Source organism: Rutidosis leptorrhynchoides, chromosome 2, assembly GCF_046630445.1.
Source record: "Rutidosis leptorrhynchoides isolate AG116_Rl617_1_P2 chromosome 2, CSIRO_AGI_Rlap_v1, whole genome shotgun sequence".
Taxonomy (NCBI): domain Eukaryota; kingdom Viridiplantae; phylum Streptophyta; class Magnoliopsida; order Asterales; family Asteraceae; genus Rutidosis; species Rutidosis leptorrhynchoides.
This window is the reverse complement of record NC_092334.1, coordinates 375,244,095-375,263,260: the sequence shown is the minus strand read 5'-3', so window position 1 is coordinate 375,263,260 and position 19,166 is coordinate 375,244,095. Positions and strand designations below refer to the sequence as shown.

At 34.2% G+C, this 19,166-nt stretch overlaps 2 protein-coding genes across 2 annotated transcripts; one reads left to right on the top strand and one right to left on the bottom strand.

The window, feature by feature from the left end:
- Nucleotides 1-2,047: 2,047 nt before the first annotated feature.
- On the top strand, nucleotides 2,048-14,802 carry LOC139888994 (uncharacterized). Its single transcript, XM_071871970.1, has 4 exons — nucleotides 2,048-2,280; nucleotides 2,374-2,448; nucleotides 2,553-2,782; nucleotides 14,618-14,802. Exons 1-4 carry the CDS (start codon nucleotides 2,048-2,050, stop codon nucleotides 14,800-14,802), a joined length of 723 nt encoding a protein of 240 aa, XP_071728071.1.
- Nucleotides 14,803-15,699: 897 nt separating this feature from the next.
- LOC139888993 (uncharacterized) lies at nucleotides 15,700-18,651 on the bottom strand. The gene is made up of 4 exons (XM_071871969.1): nucleotides 18,350-18,651; nucleotides 17,539-17,732; nucleotides 16,985-17,255; nucleotides 15,700-16,387 (listed from the first exon to the last, which is right to left on the bottom strand). The coding sequence occupies exons 1-4, from the start codon at nucleotides 18,649-18,651 to the stop codon at nucleotides 15,700-15,702; spliced, it is 1,455 nt and encodes a 484-aa protein (XP_071728070.1).
- Between the last annotated feature and the right edge of the window lie 515 nt (nucleotides 18,652-19,166).

Here is a 19,166-nt window from a genome sequence, read left to right as displayed (position 1 = left end):
CATGGCCAAAACGTCAACCGAGCCAAAACCTGCCAAGTACCAAAAATAACTAGTCACAACAATCCACTTCATCATCTAAAAGGGTTTCACAACTAAATAAGCTCAAACCCTAACTTGAATATCAAATCAACAACATGAAATTCGGAGTTGAGAATTACTAATACCACTAAAACGTTACCGTTGACAAGATGAACAACTTTAATACTCGAGCTTTGACCCGATTCACTCTTCCTCTTCTCCAAATGGAGCTTTCTCTCACTAAAAACACTTTCTTTCTCTAGGGTTTGAAGATGAGAGTGTTGGTGGGTGAAATGTGATCCACAAATGAGATTGGATCAGTTTTAGAGGCTCAAAACCGACCCCCAAGTGAAAACACTCAAATACCCTTCATTAAAATATAAAAATTCCAACAGCTGGCCTGTCAGACCATTTGGACGGCGCCCAAAATGGCTGGACGGCGTCCTAATGCACTGGGACTGAAACAACATTTTGTTTTGATCGTAACTTTCAAACCGTAGCTCCGTTTTTTATGAATAAAATATCGTTGGAAACGTAATGAGATTTACTATCCAATGGTAAAGTTTTAGAACATCAAATCCAACTTTATTTAGGATCCAAATATACGCTTATATGCCTTGTAATTCGAATGACGTCCAAAACAACGCGTAACTGAAAAACGGGGTGTTACACATCCCCGTAGTCCAAGAATTTGTCATGATCAAAGAGCTTATAAGAACCCGATGTAGAAGTGACATTCCATCTCTTACGCAAGTTCACACCTTCAAGTTGATATCTAGAAACTTTTCAATTCAAAACGTACCATGCTTTGCATAAAACATCACACTAAGGGTCTTGGCAATCACAATACATCCTTCCACTGCGGCCAATTAATATCGATGAAGACCTATTTTCCTTCGTAACCTCCTCTTGATTTGCCTTCAATTTTGGCCTTAACATGAAAGAAAATGAATTTCATACTTTTATTGATTGTGAGTTGGTTCGTCAAGTATGGGTAGTTGTTTCTCTTTGGATGAATATATCGATTCCAAGTTGGACATCTTTGGAAGAGTTCCGGGTGTGAATTCATTCGTTTCAATCGCATTGTAATAGAAGATTGATTCTTGAGGTCATTTCGTGGGTTACTCTTTGGATGCTATGGAGATTTCAGAACGGAGAAATTTTTCAAGATCACAAGATTAAGAAATGTCATCTTGTTGATAGTATCAGTTCATATGATTTTGATTAGCTTTTTGCTAGATTTATCGGCTCTAGAATAAGTTAGACTTCTTGGCTTTAAGATCTTTTATATTGTTTGTAATTTTCTAGCAACTTGCTAGCTTATTTTTTTAAAATAATTTATGTTGATAAAAATAATAACTTGAGAGAACTCAAATCTAGCTTATGTTAAGAACAATGCTAATCATAACTCTAAAGGTAATAATTAAGTGTTCTATTTTTAACCATCTGAACTCAATTATATTGAAAATAAAGTATTTATTTTTCTTATTAAAACTAAAATTCTATAAATTAAATGTGTAAAAAGATACTTTATTCCCAGAAATGATGAATTAAATTTTACATTTAAAATCTTATTGATATTGATATGATATGGAAGGCTTAACTATTAACTTAGGAAAAATGGTTACTCATCATATGCGTAATATGTAATATGAACATAAGAGATTTGAAAGATAATACACATTAAGGATATAGCACATCACAACCGCGTTGTGGGAGACATGATAAGACCGTTTGTATCGGCCTACGCCAACGGCATTTTTGCCGCCGTGACCAAACAAAACGCCACCCTTCAGTTGTAGCGAGGAGTTGGGTAGCGGCGTTTCCGAGGCGTTGGCCACGTGGTGTTTTCTGATTCTCTGTTTGATCGATCCGTTGGGGGTGGGTCCGGTGCATCGAGCTGAACTAAAAAAATATTTGTTTAAATTTAATTATATTTATCTATATATACCTATACAATTACATACAATCTATCTATCTTTCTTCATTTCTTTCTTTTCTACTTTCTTTTTATTTAAAATCACAAAAAATGGACAAGTCATACCGAATGTTTGAGTTTCTCATCGATGATTCCGATGATGAAAATGTTGTTAATTTTGTTAATAGTTTAACAGAAGAAGAAGTGGGGGGAGAGGCGAGTAGTTCACGAGTCCCTCGTACTCGGGCTTATATTCCAAGGGACCGTGAAGGTTCAGCCGAGTGGTTATACAATGATTATTTTGCAGAATCACCCAATTATCCTGAAAAAGACTTCAAGCGACGGTATCGAATGAGTCGTCAATTGTTTCTCCGAATCGTCGAAGGTATATCTAACTATAATAGTCCCAATATTCCTGATTATTTTTTTTATTTTAGGGAGCATCCCGATGCTGCTGGCCGTCAAAGTTTAACAATATACCAAAAGTGTACGGCGGCCATACGCCAAATGGCGTATGGAACTATTATTTGTTTGACGACTATATAAAAATTTGTGAGAAAACCGCTGCCTTATGTCTTGAAAATTTTTGTCTATGCGTATTCCTTTTGTTTTCTAGAGAGTATTTTCATAATCCAACAGCCGATGATATTGCTCGACTTTATAATTTTCACGCACAAAAGCATGGTTTACCGGGTATGCGTGATAGTATTGATTGTATGCATTGGGAGTGGAAAAATTGCCCTGTTGCGTGGCAAGGCCAATATACTAGAGGTGATAAAAAAGGCCCGTCTATTATGCTTGAGGCAATAGCCTCTCAAGATTTGTGGATATGGCATACATTTTTTGGTATGACGGGTGCAAACAACGACATTAACGTTTTAAATTTTCACCATTGTTCAGCACCATAAAAGATGGAACTACTCCACCTTCACCATTTGATGTAAACGACCATCACTATGAGAGAGGGTATTACCTAGGTGATGATATATACTCGGATTGCGCTATGTTGGTAAATGCTCCCCACAATCCAATTGACGAACCACACAAAAAATTAACGGTTTCAAGAAAGTGCAAGGAAAGATATTGAGCGTCCATTTGGGGTATTACAGGGTAGATTTGCAATGTTAAAAACTCCGTTGAGATCTTTAGACTTTAACAAAATTAGAAGACATATGTATGCTTGTATAGTATTACATAACATGATTCAAGAAAACAACGATTTTGAGGGATCGAAATCCTATTGTTAAGGAAATACAAGATCGTCAAATTCACAATAGGTTGGAGGCGGACTTAACCTAACACGTTTGAAACTTATCACCTTTCTTTCGTTCCGCTAATAATAATGAGTAATTTGTTATGTATTTTCTAGTTTCGTTTTATGAATTTCAATTTAATGTATTTTCTAGTTTAGTTTAGTTTAGAAATTTAAATTAATGTACTTGGTGTTTACTTAAATAGTCATTTATTGTATTGGTTCCTAACACGATTACATTATTTCTTAAAAATAAAAAACAACTTATTTCCTAACACGATATTACATTATTTCCTAACGGCTATCTTCAACATACACCTTGCTGTAATACCCCTTCAAAATGTGGCCATGGCGTGTTGTATTACCAGAGGTCAAATTCTGATCGATGCAAGCTATATGCAACGTTTTAAAAGCAATAGTGGAATTTTATTCAAAAACCAAGCGTTTACAATACTTAAAGATAAAAACCAACAAATTACTAATCAAAAACCAAATGTATTTAAAATGAAAAGACATAATGCCACTATCAAAGTTTAAACAATCTTCAATCCAAATGCATGACCTCTATTGCCTTACTAGCTACAATGGAAGCATTCCCTAATTACCTGAGAATAAACATGTAAAAACTTCAACACAATAGTTGATTGAATCATAGGTTTAAGTATTATAAAGTGTAGAGTGTAGACCACAAGATTTCGTTTGCATGCTCGCAAGCACCTTTAAAAATTTAAAAAGATTCTATAAGTTTGAGCACCCGGTAACTAAGCCTTAACGCATGTTTAAAGTACCCCTGTTTTTAAATACACTTAACCAATGTGTATTACCTCAAATAGTATACTCCCATTTTCTGCTAGCGCGACTAGCCCGACGGGGATGTCAAGCCCTATGGATCCATATACATCTATTCGCGCCCACCCGTTCATAAACTGGTAGTTACTAGTTACCAAAGCTAAAGGATTTTCGGTTATAACTCAGCATAGAATGTAAGTTTAGTACTTGTGTCTACGTTGTAAAACAGAAAAAGACATGTATTCTCACCCCGAAAAAAAGTTTGTAAAAGAGTTAAAAAGTTGGGGCTATGACTCACCTTATGAGCACAGTAACCGTGTGATAGCAAATAGCAGCGGTGGTCTAAAGTTGTCAACCTATCATCATTAGGTTTAAGTTAGTTGGATCATCATGGTCATCATCATCATTTTAGTTATGTGTTTGATATATATATTCATGTATATTTCTGGTGTTCTTTTTAAGAGTTTTCAATGCTAACTATTCTCACAGTTTAGATGTTGCATAACTCAAATGATCCTTGTTGCTATCAAGTAAGTCAACGGACAACCAGATGTAACCGGGGGCCAGGACTCTTGATCCGACTTTAAGTCGTGACATTTGAGATCCACAACCATATCCCAAACTGGCAACCTACACACCATCCATGACCGTAAGTAACGGTGAGTCTCGTGAAAGTCATATGTTATCTGTTTGTGATTATAGTTCCACGTACATCCTAGCGAGTATAGGAATACATCACTTATTTAATTTGTTTTCAGTATGTTAGATATTGTCATGATACTTCACATTATATCTTTTACGGTAACGTTATTATATTTATATTATTATATAAAGATAACGTTTTATTTATAAAGTTTTCATCTAAAAGGTATGATATTATTCTTTAAATAATAGTTAAATCATAATATAAATTCTCGTAATATATTATTTCTTCATGCATACAATTACACACATACACATATACTTCCAATTATGTGGTACATGTATGTACATCTACATTTATACATGCGTGCACTCATATATACATGTATATCTACATATACGCATGAACATAATCTTCCATATATATTTACATGTTTCATATATATACACAATATCATATCCATATTAATACTTAAGATCATAATCTTATCATTAAACATAATCATCTTTGTAACTTCATAATCATCTTATATCATAAATGTATAAACGTATTCGTACACATCTTAAAATCATAAACTTAATCATATTTTACTTTCATCTCATCTTCATATTAACAATCATATTCATTATTCTTAATTCTTTGTAATGACCCGGAATTTTCCGACCAAATTATACTTATGAGATTAATATTTACATAAATTAAACCATACCAACATGATAAGCAATCCAAATTATTGAGACTTGTGTTTTTGAAAAGAGTTTTACACAACGTTTGACCGTCTAATATGACCGATGATATCACGAACTATATAACATACGATAATTATACGTTTGTGTATATATATGTATTTATATATATTTAACATGATCTAAGGATGGTTTAACATCTCATTGTGTACTAATGACAATGAGTTATAAGTATATTTTGAAACTACTAACTTAAGTTTTCAAAACGATAACTATACGTAACATTCTTTGATATATATACTTATAATCTATAATGCTTATACATGTATCGTATATATAATGTATTTAATCACTTTTTAAGGACTAAAATACATAAAACAATATAAGTATATTCACAAAATATAGCTATATTTGAATTCTCGTCCCGTTTCCTCAAGATTTCTATACGTATATCTAGGGTATATGTACCCGTATCATACCCAGCTTCTATACATATTTACTATTGGTATATACACATCAAATCAACATCCTAATCAACATTATTACTGCCCTAGATATGAGGTAACTAGGATTTTTCAAGTAGTATGAATTATTAGTAAGAAAACAAAATTAGGAATCCTTTTCTTTCTTTATAAACTAAAAACGTTTTTATAAATGAACACATTTCTTCACTCCATTTTCTCATACCTACACCCTCATTTCTCTCTCAAAATACTCCTAACTTCATACTTGATCATCTCCAAGCATTTTCCCCATCATTTAGCTTCAATTACAAGCCTTAAACACCATAAGAAAACTCTTTCAAGAACATATCAAAATAACCACCCATTTGAAGAAGTTTACTTCCAACCTTTTGATCTAACTCCACCACTCTTTGATTCCAAGATTATTTCTTATCTTTTGCAGTAACTTTGTCCAAGTAACTTGAGGTAGTAACCTTGTTCATAATCTTATTGAATTCATATTCATATAGCTATCTTATTTTGTGGTATAAAATTTTAACAACAAGAACATAGTTTGAATGATTTCAAACTTGTTCGCAAACTAAATAGATCCTTCTAACTTGAATTTTAAAACACTTCAAGACCTGTAATATTTCATAATGATATGCTAACCTAACAAGATATAACTTGGTTTTACAAAGAACATCTTAAAAACTGAATCTACGTCGTCGGAGTGCAACCGAGGGCTGTTTTGGGTTGGATAATTAAAAACCATCTTGAACTTTGAATTGGAAGTTCATGTTCTGGAAAAATGATATTTCTTATGAATATGTTAACACATAAAAATTTCATGGTTTAACTCAAAGTGTAAGTATTTTTAGAAAAATGATCATTAAATGTTGTTTTTATGATGGAAAATGATCACCTTCATAAGTTTCACCAAAGTTTGACCTATAACCTATGATTTCGAATACAAACTAAGGTATTTTCAGTTCATATTCTTAAAATTTGACTCGATCCAAGGAAGTGGCCAGTTGAACCAACAAAAACGGAGTTGTAATGAAGAAACTACGACTAAAACAAGATTGGGTATCCGAAGCTAGTTTAGCTACGAAAATATTTGGAGAAAAAGTAAATTAATCATATCTTTTCCAATTAATATGATATTTTATATATAATTACTTATGATTTGATTTTATATATTTCAGGACCACCCGTAAACAACACGAGAAGATTAATCATAAGACCTCATGATTGTACGCAACACGTCATTTGACAACACGGTACTTTATGTACGTAACACGTCATTTGACAACATGGTACCATGGGTCGAGATTAATTCTGATCAATACGAATACGATGGGGTCTTTATTTATTTTATTTAAGCAACTAATTGTGGACCACTAACATCGGACTGCTAACTACGGACTAAGAAAATATTAAAAGTATATATATATGTAATGATTACTTAAAAAGAAAATATGTTGATATATTATATATATGGTTAGGTTCGTGATATCTATCGGAGACCAAGTCGAATTAAATACCTTCAAGGCAAAAGTGAGTTCATTTGCTCCCTTTTTAATTGATTTTGCAATATATATTTTTGGGCTGAGAATACATGCGCTGTTTTATAAATGTTTTACGAAATAGGCACAAGTACTAAAACTAATTCTATGTGGGTTTAAACCAGAAATATACCCTTAGCTTGGTAACATTAAAATACTTGTCTATGTACGGTAGGCGCGAATCCTAAAGATAGATCTATTGGGCCTGACAAACCCCATCCTGACTATGGGATGCTTTAGTACTTCGAGGTTATATTAAACACACCTGATCTGGTGTACTTCAGAGGGTAAAACATGAACGTTAAGGCTTGTTACCGGGTGCCTACAACTTATAGAATACTTTTATACACTTGCGAGTGTACATATATTTATAAACGGAAATCTTGTGGTCTATTAATATATTGAAATGATTGTTATGATAAACCTATGAACTCACCAACCTTTTGGTTGACACTTTAAAGCATGTTTATTCTCAGGTATTAAAGAAATCTTCCGCTGTGCATTAGCTCATTTTAAGGATATTACTTGGAGTCATTCATGGCATATTTTGAAAGACGTTGCATTCGAGTCATTGAGTTCATCAAGATTATTATTAAGCCAATTATAGTTGGATGTATTATGAAATGGTGTGCATGCCGTCAACTTTCGTTGTAAAGAAAGTTTGTCTTTTAAAAACGAATGCAATGTTTGTAAAATGTATCATATAGAGGTCAAATACCTTGCGATGTAATCAACTATTGTGAATCGTTTATAATGTATATGAACGGGTCCTTTCAGTTGGTATCAGAGCAGTGGTCTTAGCGAACCAGGTCTGCATTAGTGTGTCTAACTGATAGTCGTTAGGATGCATTAGTGAGTCTGGACTTCGACCGTGTCTGCATGTCAAAAGTTTTGCTCATCATTTTTGTCGGAAATTATCTGCTTATCATTCTTAGTCTAGACACATCTTATTGCATTGATTGCATGAATAGTGTATAGACAAAATTCATATCTTAGCGTATCTGCTAATTCATATCTTAGCGTATCTGTTACTGTAAACTTTGCCTGAAATATTCCGTAAATTCCTCCGTAATCTACGAAACCTTTTGCTCTATATAATTAGAATACTACCTGATAGCCGGAAAATCATTTCATATCGAAAAATTCTTTATTCAATCGTACGAAATGGAATTCGTCATTAGTTCAAGTCCCTCGGATTCTGAAATGGAATCCCACTCAAGTTCCGAAAGGAGTGTGACCGGAATGGATCAACCAATTAGTCATCATCTATTCTGGATGAATTGGGGATGGGTTCGTAGCCTCCTTAATCATTGGAGACAAGAAGAAGGTGATCCCTTCCATCCACCAAATTGCCCTCTTGGCGATATATCTGAAGCACTTACCGGTGAACCAATTCGAAACACCATTTTCTCTCTCATTTCCAGAGTATCTCGTCATGATTATATACTACACCAAATTCTAGATCTTATTTATCCGCTCGTCCGAACCGACAATCATCCCGGTGTAATAGAAGAAGTCAACGAGCTTCGCGCTCGGGTAGTGGCTTTGGAGAATATGGTGTAAAGGTTACAAACACCAGCAGCAGCACCAACAACATAACCAGTACCACCAGCAACATCAACAGTACCATTACCACCACCAACAACAACCTCATCGCAAACCTCAACTTCACAATCTGTCCCATGAGCATCGACGTCATACGCCCTGTAGATACTAAGGAATACCACAACGATGAAGTATTGATTCATAACTTCATTGGGAAAACATTCTATGACGATTATGTAATTTCTAAAGTTTAAAAATTATCTATCCTAGCCTTAACCATAAATTAAGTGAGTTTAATTTAATATTAACTCATTAAATCAATATTACATCTGAAGAAATATACACATATATTTCCATAAAGACTGTAATAAAATTCTTTTGTATAAAATATTAATTGTGACAAATTTTTTTTAACGGGTAGGCAATACCCGAGAGATATATAAATTCACAATAAATATGTTACATTCTTCGAATCTGATTCAGAAAATCATCCATTATACTCCCTACTTTCACAACAATATACATTCTTTTATAGAAATCAAAACAACCATACTCATTCAAAAATCTAATTACATATTCTGATTTTGAAATCGCCGAATTCAATTCAAGTTATAACCGGTATCATCACTCTTAGATTTTTACATCTTTCAAAGCTATACTTTAACTTCAAAACTGTGTTAGAACATCGTATGTATATTAACGATTATAATCTGTGTTCAAGCCCTTCGAAATACCTGAAGACACTTCAAATAATGAACAATCGAGATGATGATCCAACCACATGTTATCCACAGTTACGTACCTGAAAAACTCTTGAAACCAAAGTCATAATTTAACATGTATCCATGTCAGACCTTTTGGCATTTACTAGCTAAAATAACTTTTCAATCCCTTCTAAAAATAGACGGTTTTGTCACAGCTCCAGCAAACCAACTTCAATTGTTCAATCGAATAAGCCTTATTATAATGATTACCTCTTCATCAATATTACCGGGGAACCTTTCATATCTCGCCACATTAGCAGTAAACTTATTAATAACTTCATTGATCTTTGACTTTCCGAAAAATCTTTATATTTATCAAAACCCCATCATTTACTCATCTGCATCTTGTAACGAGAATTGCCATACGAATCATCGGAAATTAGCAATCAGCATTTTAAAATCTCGCAGCATGTCTACACCAACAATTATATGTGTCTATCTTCTGGACTTATATACTTTGAATGTGAAGTTTCTGAAAAACACCCTAAACTGCGAACTAGTTCTCGAAATACTGATGAAGCAGCAAAAACTATAAACGACCTTAACAGTAAAAAGTTTGATGATAAAGAGTAGTGTGTTGGCAAAGCTCAGAAAAAGAGAATATTTGGTACTGAAAAATACGGATTGAGCAAACCATGAAGAAGGCTGTGGATAAATCACAAGGACGAAATCTACCTTCAAAGAATCCAAATGATTCCATGTCTGCTGAAGTCATTATCGAATACCTTGCTCCTGACTCTAAACCCTTACGGACAATATTCTTCATCATCCTCTGATATTAGAAATTTTAAGATATCATCGTATCTTTCATTATAAATATCCTCCATATTTCTGAAGATATTTCCATAATTATTCTTATCTGAAATCATTTACCTCTTCGTGCTGTCTGTATTACATCATAAAAGAAACTATTTTAGTTTCTAAATTCTGAAACTTTCGAATTTAAAATAGGAATATTTTTGAAGTAGTGTTGTGAACTGAAACATGAACTAGTATAATATAATGACACTTGATCAACGTGATTATATTACAGTAAGTCATACTGAGTTTCTAATGAAGCATGATGATTCACAGTACTGTAATCATGTGCCATTTACACGACTCTTACATTCTATCTAATCTCTAAACATATCAAGAGAATATGTTTCCGGATGACTCGGTCTTCTCCAGGGTATTCTAGTAATTTAACAAATCAAAATCGTTCTATTACCATTTTCTTCTTAGAGCATTAGCTATGTTCATTCTGAATTTCATATCTATGAATTCCGGACCATTACTCGCTTGACTCGAAGTCGGGAAGAGAAAACGAAAGCATGAAGCTCCAAAAAAATAATGAAGAATATAAACTCCGATAATAACCCCGAAATTACAAACCGTGTATATCGATGCAGATAGCAATATAGAGACACGGGAGAATTAGAAACACTATAAACGCAAGAGTATAGTAGAAGTAAATAGATTCTTCTGGTGGTAGATGAAAAAGAAGAATGACAGATATAAAAGTTAGGAGTATATCAAGAATCAGGACTGGATGGAGCATATTGATGAATGCTTTAAAGTAAGAATCAAGGGGGAAAGAATAGAAGGTGTGAGTCGTGGAAAATAAGGAAACGAAGGGGTGAATTTATAGTGAAATATCTGACAGAACAATCGAAACTGATTATTGCATATAATCAAAGAAGATCCTGATTTCCTTAATCACCAAAGAACCAAATCTTATTACGTAAGATTCTCTTTAAATCCCGGAAATCAATCATAACTACGTCATCGGTTAAGACGAATATATTTTACTCATCTCATTCTTTTACGATAGTCTCATTTATATTCTTCGCATTATTGAATCGTTTTATCTACATTACTCAATGATGATAAAACTCCATTATCACCTTATATTTGTCATGAAAACCTTCTTATTGTTATCCATAACAACCTCTATCAAATTTCGGGGACGAAATTTCTTTAACGGGTAGGTACTGTAATGACCCGGAATTTTCCGACCAAATTATACTTATGAGATTAATATTTACATAAATTAAACCATACCAACATGATAAGCAATCCAAATTATTGAGACTTGTGTTTTTGAAAAGAGTTTTACACAACGTTTGACCGTCTAATATGACCGATGATATCACGAACTATATAACATATGATAATTATACGTTTGTGTATATATATGTATTTATATATATTTAACATGATCTAAGGATGGATTAACATCTCATTGTGTACTAATGACAATGAGTTATAAGTATATTTTGAAACTACTAACTTAAGTTTTCAAAACGATAACTATACGTAACATTCTTTGATATATATACTTATAATCTATAATGCTTATACATGTATCGTATATATAATGTATTTAATCACTTTTTAAGGACTAAAATACATAAAACAATATAAGTATATTCACAAAATATAGCTATATTTGAATTCTCGTTCCGTTTCCTCAAGATTTCTATACGTATATCTAGGGTATATGTACCCGTATCATACCCAGCTTCTATACATATTTACTATTGGTATATACACATCTTATCAACATCCTAATCAACATTATTACTGCCCTAGATATGAGGTAACTAGGATTTGTCAAGTAGTATGAATTATTAGTAAGAAAACAAAATTAGGAATCCTTTTCTTTCTTTATAAACTAAAAACATTTTTATAAATGAACACATTTCTTCACTCCATTTTCTCATACCTACACCCTCATTTCTCTCTCAAAATACTCCTAACTTCATACTTGATCATCTCCAAGCATTTTCCCCATCATTTAGCTTCAATTACAAGCCTTAAACACCATAAGAAAACTCTTTCAAGAACATATCAAAATAACCACCCATTTGAAGAAGTTTACTTCCAACCTTTTGATCTAACTCCACCACTCTTTGATTCCAAGATTATTTCTTATCTTTTGCAGTAACTTTGTCCAAGTAACTTGAGGTAGTAACCTTGTTCATAATCTTATTGAATTCATATTCATATAGCTATCTTATTTTGTGGTATAAAATTTTAACAACAAGAACATAGTTTGAATGATTTCAAACTTGTTCGCAAACTAAATAGATCCTTCTAACTTGACTTTTAAAACACTTCAAGACCTGTAATATATCATAATGATATGCTAACCTAACAAGATATAACTTGGTTTTACAAAGAACATCTTAAAAACTGAATCTACGTCGTCGGAGTGCAACCGAGGGCTGTTTTGGGTTGGATAATTAAAAACCATCTTGAACTTTGAATTGGAAGTTCATGTTCTGGAAAAATGATATTTCTTATGAATATGTTAACACATAAAAATTTCATGGTTTAACTCAAAGTGTAAGTATTTTTAGAAAAATGATCATTAAATGTTGTTTTTATGATGGAAAATGATCACCTTCATAAGTTTCACCAAAGTTTGACCTATAACCTATGATTTCGAATACAAACTAAGGTATTTTCAGTTCATATTCTTAAAATTTGACTCGATCCAAGGAAGTGGCAAGTTGAACCAACAAAAACGGAGTTGTAATGAAGAAACTACGACTAAAACAAGATTGGGTATCCGAAGCTAGTTTAGCTACGAAAATATTTGGAGAAAAAGTAAATTAATCATATCTTTTTCAATTAATATGATATTTTATATATAATTACTTATGATTTGATTTTATATATTTCAGGACCACCCGTAAACAACACGAGAAGATTAATCATAAGACCTCATGATTGTACGCAACACGTCATTTGACAACACGGTACTTTATGTACGTAACACGTCATTTGAGAACATGGTACCATGGGTCGAGATTAATTCTGATCAATACGAATACGATGGGGTCTTTATTTATTTTATTTAAGCAACTAATTGTGGACCACTAACATCGGACTGCTAACTACGGACTAAGAAAATATTAAAAGTATATATATATGTAACGATTACTTAAAAAGAAAATATGTTGATATATTATATATATGGTTAGGTTCGTGATATCTATCGGAGACCAAGTCGAATTAAATACCTTCAAGGCAAAAGTGAGTTCATTTGCTCCCCTTTTAATTGATTTTGCAATATATATTTTTGGGCTGAGAATACATGCGCTGTTTTATAAATGTTTTACGAAATAGGCACAAGTACTAAAACTAATTCTATGTGGGTTTAAAACAGAAATATACCCTTAGCTTGGTAACATTAAACTACTTGTCTATGTACGGTAGGCGCGAATCCTAAAGATAGATCTATTGGGCCTGACAAACCCCATCCTGACTATGGGATGCTTTAGTACTTCGAGGTTATATTAAACACACCTGATCTGGTGTACTTCAGAGGGTAAAACATGAACGTTAAGGCTTGTTACCAGGTGCCTACAACTTATAGAATACTTTTATACACTTGCGAGTGTACATATATTTATAAACGGAAATCTTGTGGTCTATTAATATATTGAAATGATTGTTATGATAAACCTATGAACTCACCAACCTTTTGGTTGACACTTTAAAGCATGTTTATTCTCAGGTATTAAAGAAATCTTCCGCTGTGCATTAGCTCATTTTAAGGATATTACTTGGAGTCATTCATGGCATATTTTGAAAGACGTTGCATTCGAGTCATTGAGTTCATCAAGATTATTATTAAGCCAATTATAGTTGGATGTATTATGAAATGGTGTGCATGCCGTCAACTTTCGTTGTAAAGAAAGTTTGTCTTTTAAAAACCAATGCAATGTTTGTAAAATGTATCATATAGAGGTCAAATACCTTGCGATGTAATCAACTATTGTGAATCGTTTATAATGTATATGAACGGGTCCTTTCATTCTTCAAGTTAAGCTTATTATTATTACATAAACATCATCCTTTTATTCACAACTATATTATTAACCATCTTCATGTGTTTATTTATTTTCATGTTCATAATCATAAACTAATAACATAAGAATTAAAACAAAATAAAAAGTATAATTAGTGTATAGTTTTTAGGGATACCTTAAGTGTATTAGAGCAAGAGAAAGATGGTGTTTCAATGGTGACAGGAAGACCGAATAGCAGCAATGAAACAGGAGCAAAAACGCAGCAAAAAGTGCTGGTTTTGGGTGTGTTTTGGGTTGCGGATAGTAGCAAAATAGCAGGGGCAGCAGCTGCAGCGATGGTGGCAGTTTGTGGGGGGTGTTCGATGGTCGGATAGCAGCAAAAAGAAGCTGCAGTAGGTGGCGGTTGGGCTGCAAAAATGGGCAGCAGACAGGGCGGTGAAAGGCTGCAGAAAACAGCCTTCTTGCGGTGGTGGTGGTGGTGGTTTATAGCAGGAAATAGGGGTGAAGATGGGGCAGTTAGGGTGGCTGGAGGTGGTGGTGGTGGTGGCTTTGGGGCTGCCGAAAATTAGAGGGGGAAGGAGAGATTTTGGGAGCTTTTTGAGAGGTGAATTGTGAATGAGGAATGGGTGAGTCTAGGGGAGTTTATATAGGGTAGCAATTAGAGGTGAGTTAGGATTAGTATGGAGTTAGGATAATGCTTAGGAAATTTGAAGAACATTAGGACTCTAGGTGTTTAGGATAGAATTTAAGTCTTATGATATGGTTAGGAGTCCTTAAGATGATTCTAGAGTTTAGTGTTGGGATTAGACTAAAACTAGTTCAAATTTAGGATAAACTTGATTAGGATTAGGATAGGAAATTTGGAATTATCTTTTAATTTTTTTTATAGCCGATTTTTTTTAAGTATATATATTTATATTTTTTTCTGTTTTTATATATATATATATATATATATATATATATATATATATATATATATATATATATATATATATATATATATATATATATATATTATGCCTATCTTAATTTTTATTAATATAATTAATGCGCATTTTAGTCCCACCACATTTCATTCGCGCTAGTCCTTCATTAAATATTTATTGATGATGACCCATGATCGTTAGTTTAGGTAACCTCGTTACCCATTTTGTTACTTTTAATGGTTTTGGTTTTCTAACCGAGTTTGTTTGTTTTGGACCACCTAAGTTTCAAGTTCGTTCGTATAAAAATGATCGAAAAAGTTGGGGTGTTATAGTAACTACCCGTTATTAGAAATTTCGTCCCGAAATTTGGTCGTTACAGTCAGCTGGAGTTTCGTTTGCAAATAAGTGAGGATATTTTTCCTTCATATGATCTTCCCATTCCCACGTGGAATCGGGTCCTCGAAGAGCATTCCATCGAACTTTGACGATTGGTATTCTACTTTGATGAAGTCTTTTGACGTTTCGGTTAATGATTTCCGCAGGTTTTTCAATAAAGTTCAGCTTGTCATCAACTTGAATTTCATCAAGTGGGATGATAAGGTCCTCTTTCACTAAGGACTTTTTCAAATTTGACACATGAAACGTATCGTGTATTCCAGCGAGTTGTTCAGGTAATTCTAGTCGATAGGAAACTAGCCCAATACGTTCGATGATCTTAAAAGGCCCCACATATCTTGGGCTTACCTTTCCTCGTTTTCCAAAACGTATTACACCTCTCCACGATGATACCTTTAGCAGGACCATGTCCTTTTCTTGGAATTCTAACGGTTTTCTCCTGACGTCGGCATAACTCTTTTGAAGACTTCGGGCCGTCTCTACCCTTTGTTTAATCTTTACAATATACTCAGTTGTCTCGTGGATGATTTCAGGTCCAGTCAATTGTCGGTCACCCACTTCATTCCAACAGATTGGCGATCTACACTTTCGCCCATAGAGTGCCTCAAACAGTTCTGCTTGAATACTTGAATGGTAGCTGTTATTATAAGAAAACTTAGCTAATGGCAGAAATCGGTCCCATCCTTTACCAAAATCAATAACACAGGCTCGTAACATATCTTCGAGTGTTTGAATTGTTCTCTAGCTTTGTCCATCTGTTTGAGGATGGTAAGCAATACTCATGTCTAACTGCGTTCCCAAAGCTTCTTGTAACGACTTCCAGAATCTAGAGGTAAATTGGCGATCTCGATCCAAAATAATAGAAACGGGCACATAATGCCTTGAAACAACTTCCTTCAAATACAACTGAGCAAACTTTTCCATCTTGTCAGTTTTCTTCATCAGTAAAAAGTGAGCTGATATGGTGAGACGGTCAACAATCACCCAAATTGTATCATAGCCATTCGCAATTTTTGGTAGCTTCATAATGAAATCCATGGTAATCCATTCCCATTTCCACTCGAGAATCTCAGGCTATTGCAGTAGTCCGGAAGGTTTTTGGTGTTCAGCTCTAACCTTAGAGAAAGTCAAGCACATGCCCACATAGGTAGTAATATCCGCTTTCATTCCAGGCCACCAATATAACATTTTTAAATCATGATACATCTTGTCGGCACCTGGGTGAATCGAATACCTTGTCTTATATGCCTCATTAAGCACTTTCTTTCTTACTTCGCCAATTCTTGGAACCCAAATTCTTCCGGCAAAGTAACGAGTTCCATCTCTTTTAATTTTGTTGTCTAAACCTCTAAGAGATTCTTCCTTCATATTCTCTTCTTTAAGCGCTTCAAGTTGGGCATATCGAATTTGCATAGTCAAATTGGTATGGACAATCAGATTTAAAGCTCTAACTCGTAAAGGTTTAGCCCTTTCTTTTCGGCTTATGGCGTCAGCCACCACATTTTCTTTACCAGGGTGATATCGGATGTCGCAATCGTAATCATTTAATAACTCAACCCAGCGTCGTTGCCTCATGTTGAGTTGTTTCTGGTTCAAAATATGCTGCAAACTCTTATGATCAGTAAAGATGGTACACTTGGTTCCATTAAGATAGTGTCTCCACATTTTAAGCGCGAAGACCACAACACCAAGTTCTAGATCATGTGGTGTAGTTTTGTTCATGGATCTTTAGTTGACGGGAGGCATAAGCAATGACCTTTTGTCGTTGCATCAAAACACAGCCAAAACCTTGGCGAGAAGCGTCACAGTATACGACAAAGTCATTGCTTCCTTCGGGTAGGGATAGGATAGGAACAGATGTTAGTTTTTGTTTTAAAAGTTGAAAAGCAGCTTCATGCACATCGGACCACTCATATTTCTTGGCCTTGTGAGTCAAGGCAGTCAATGGTCGTGCAATTTTAGAGAAACCTTCAATGAATCTCCTATAATAACCAAAAAGACCTAAGAATTATCGCACTTGGGTTGGTGTCTTAGATGCTTCCCAGTTTCTAATAGAGTCAATCTTCGCTGGATCCACTTGTATCCCTTGGATACTAACCACGTGACCAAGGATTGTACCTTTGATAGCCAAAACTCGAACTTCAAAAACTTCGTGTATAATTGTTCCTTCTCGAGTAATTCCAATAGTAGTCTCAGATGTTACTCATGTTCCTCTTTGCTCTTCGAGTATACCAAGATGTCATCGATGAACACGATTACAAACTTGTCTAGATAGGGCTTGCATACACGATTCATAAGGTCCATGAACACTGCGAGAGCATTTGTTAACCCGAATGGCATCACTAGGAATTCGTAATGGCCATAGCGAGTTCTAAATGATGTCTTGTGGATGTCTTCACTCTTCACCCTCAATTGGTGATAACCAGATCTCAAATCGATCTTAGAGTATACGGATGACCCTTGTAGCTGGTCGAATAGGTCGTCGATTCTCAGTAGTGGATACATGTTCTTGATAGTAAACTTATTCAGCTCGCGATTGTCGATACACATTCGCAGGGATCCATCCTTCTATTTAACAAAGAGAATGGGGGCTCCCCACGGAGATGAGCTCGGTCGGATGAAACTTTTATCCAACAATTCTTGCGATTGGTTGAACAAATCTTTTACTTCTGATGGTGCCAGTCTATATGGTGATCGTGCAACTGGTGCAGCTCCAGGTACAAGATCAATTTGTAATTCTACCAATCTATGAGGTGGAAGACCAGGTAGTTTTTTAGGAAAGACGTTCGGTAATTCTCTAATGATTGGTACATCTTCAATTCGCTTGTCTTCGGTTTCGATCTCTTTCACATGTGCTAGGATAGCTTGATAGCCTTTCCTTATATACTTTTGTGCCTTCATGCACGAAATTAGGTTAATTTTTATGCTAGTTTTATCCCCATATTCTCCCCATTATCAAGGGGTATATGAATTGCCTTTTCGAAACACACGACTTCGGCTCTATTCTTTGACAACCAGTCCATTCCTATTACTACGTCAAAGCTTCCTATTTCAATAGGCATCAGGTCCACCAAAAATGGTTTTCCTTCTAAACTAATGTAAAATCCTTGTAGATTTTATTAGCCCTCATAAGTTTACCGTTCACCAGTTCAATACAGTACTTAGTGTCTATGGGTACATGGGTTTTGTCATGCATGCAACAATATTCTATAGATACAAAACTTCTATTGGCACCACAGTCAAATAGTACTGAAACAATTTGATTGTTTAGAATAAACGTACCAGTAACCAAATCGGGGTCCTCACGTGAAATGTCCCGTTCTTATTGATTAAAAACGTTCCATATTAATTGATTTCGTTGCGAGGTTTTGACCTCTATATGAGAAGTTTTTCAAAGACTGCATTCCTTTTTAAAA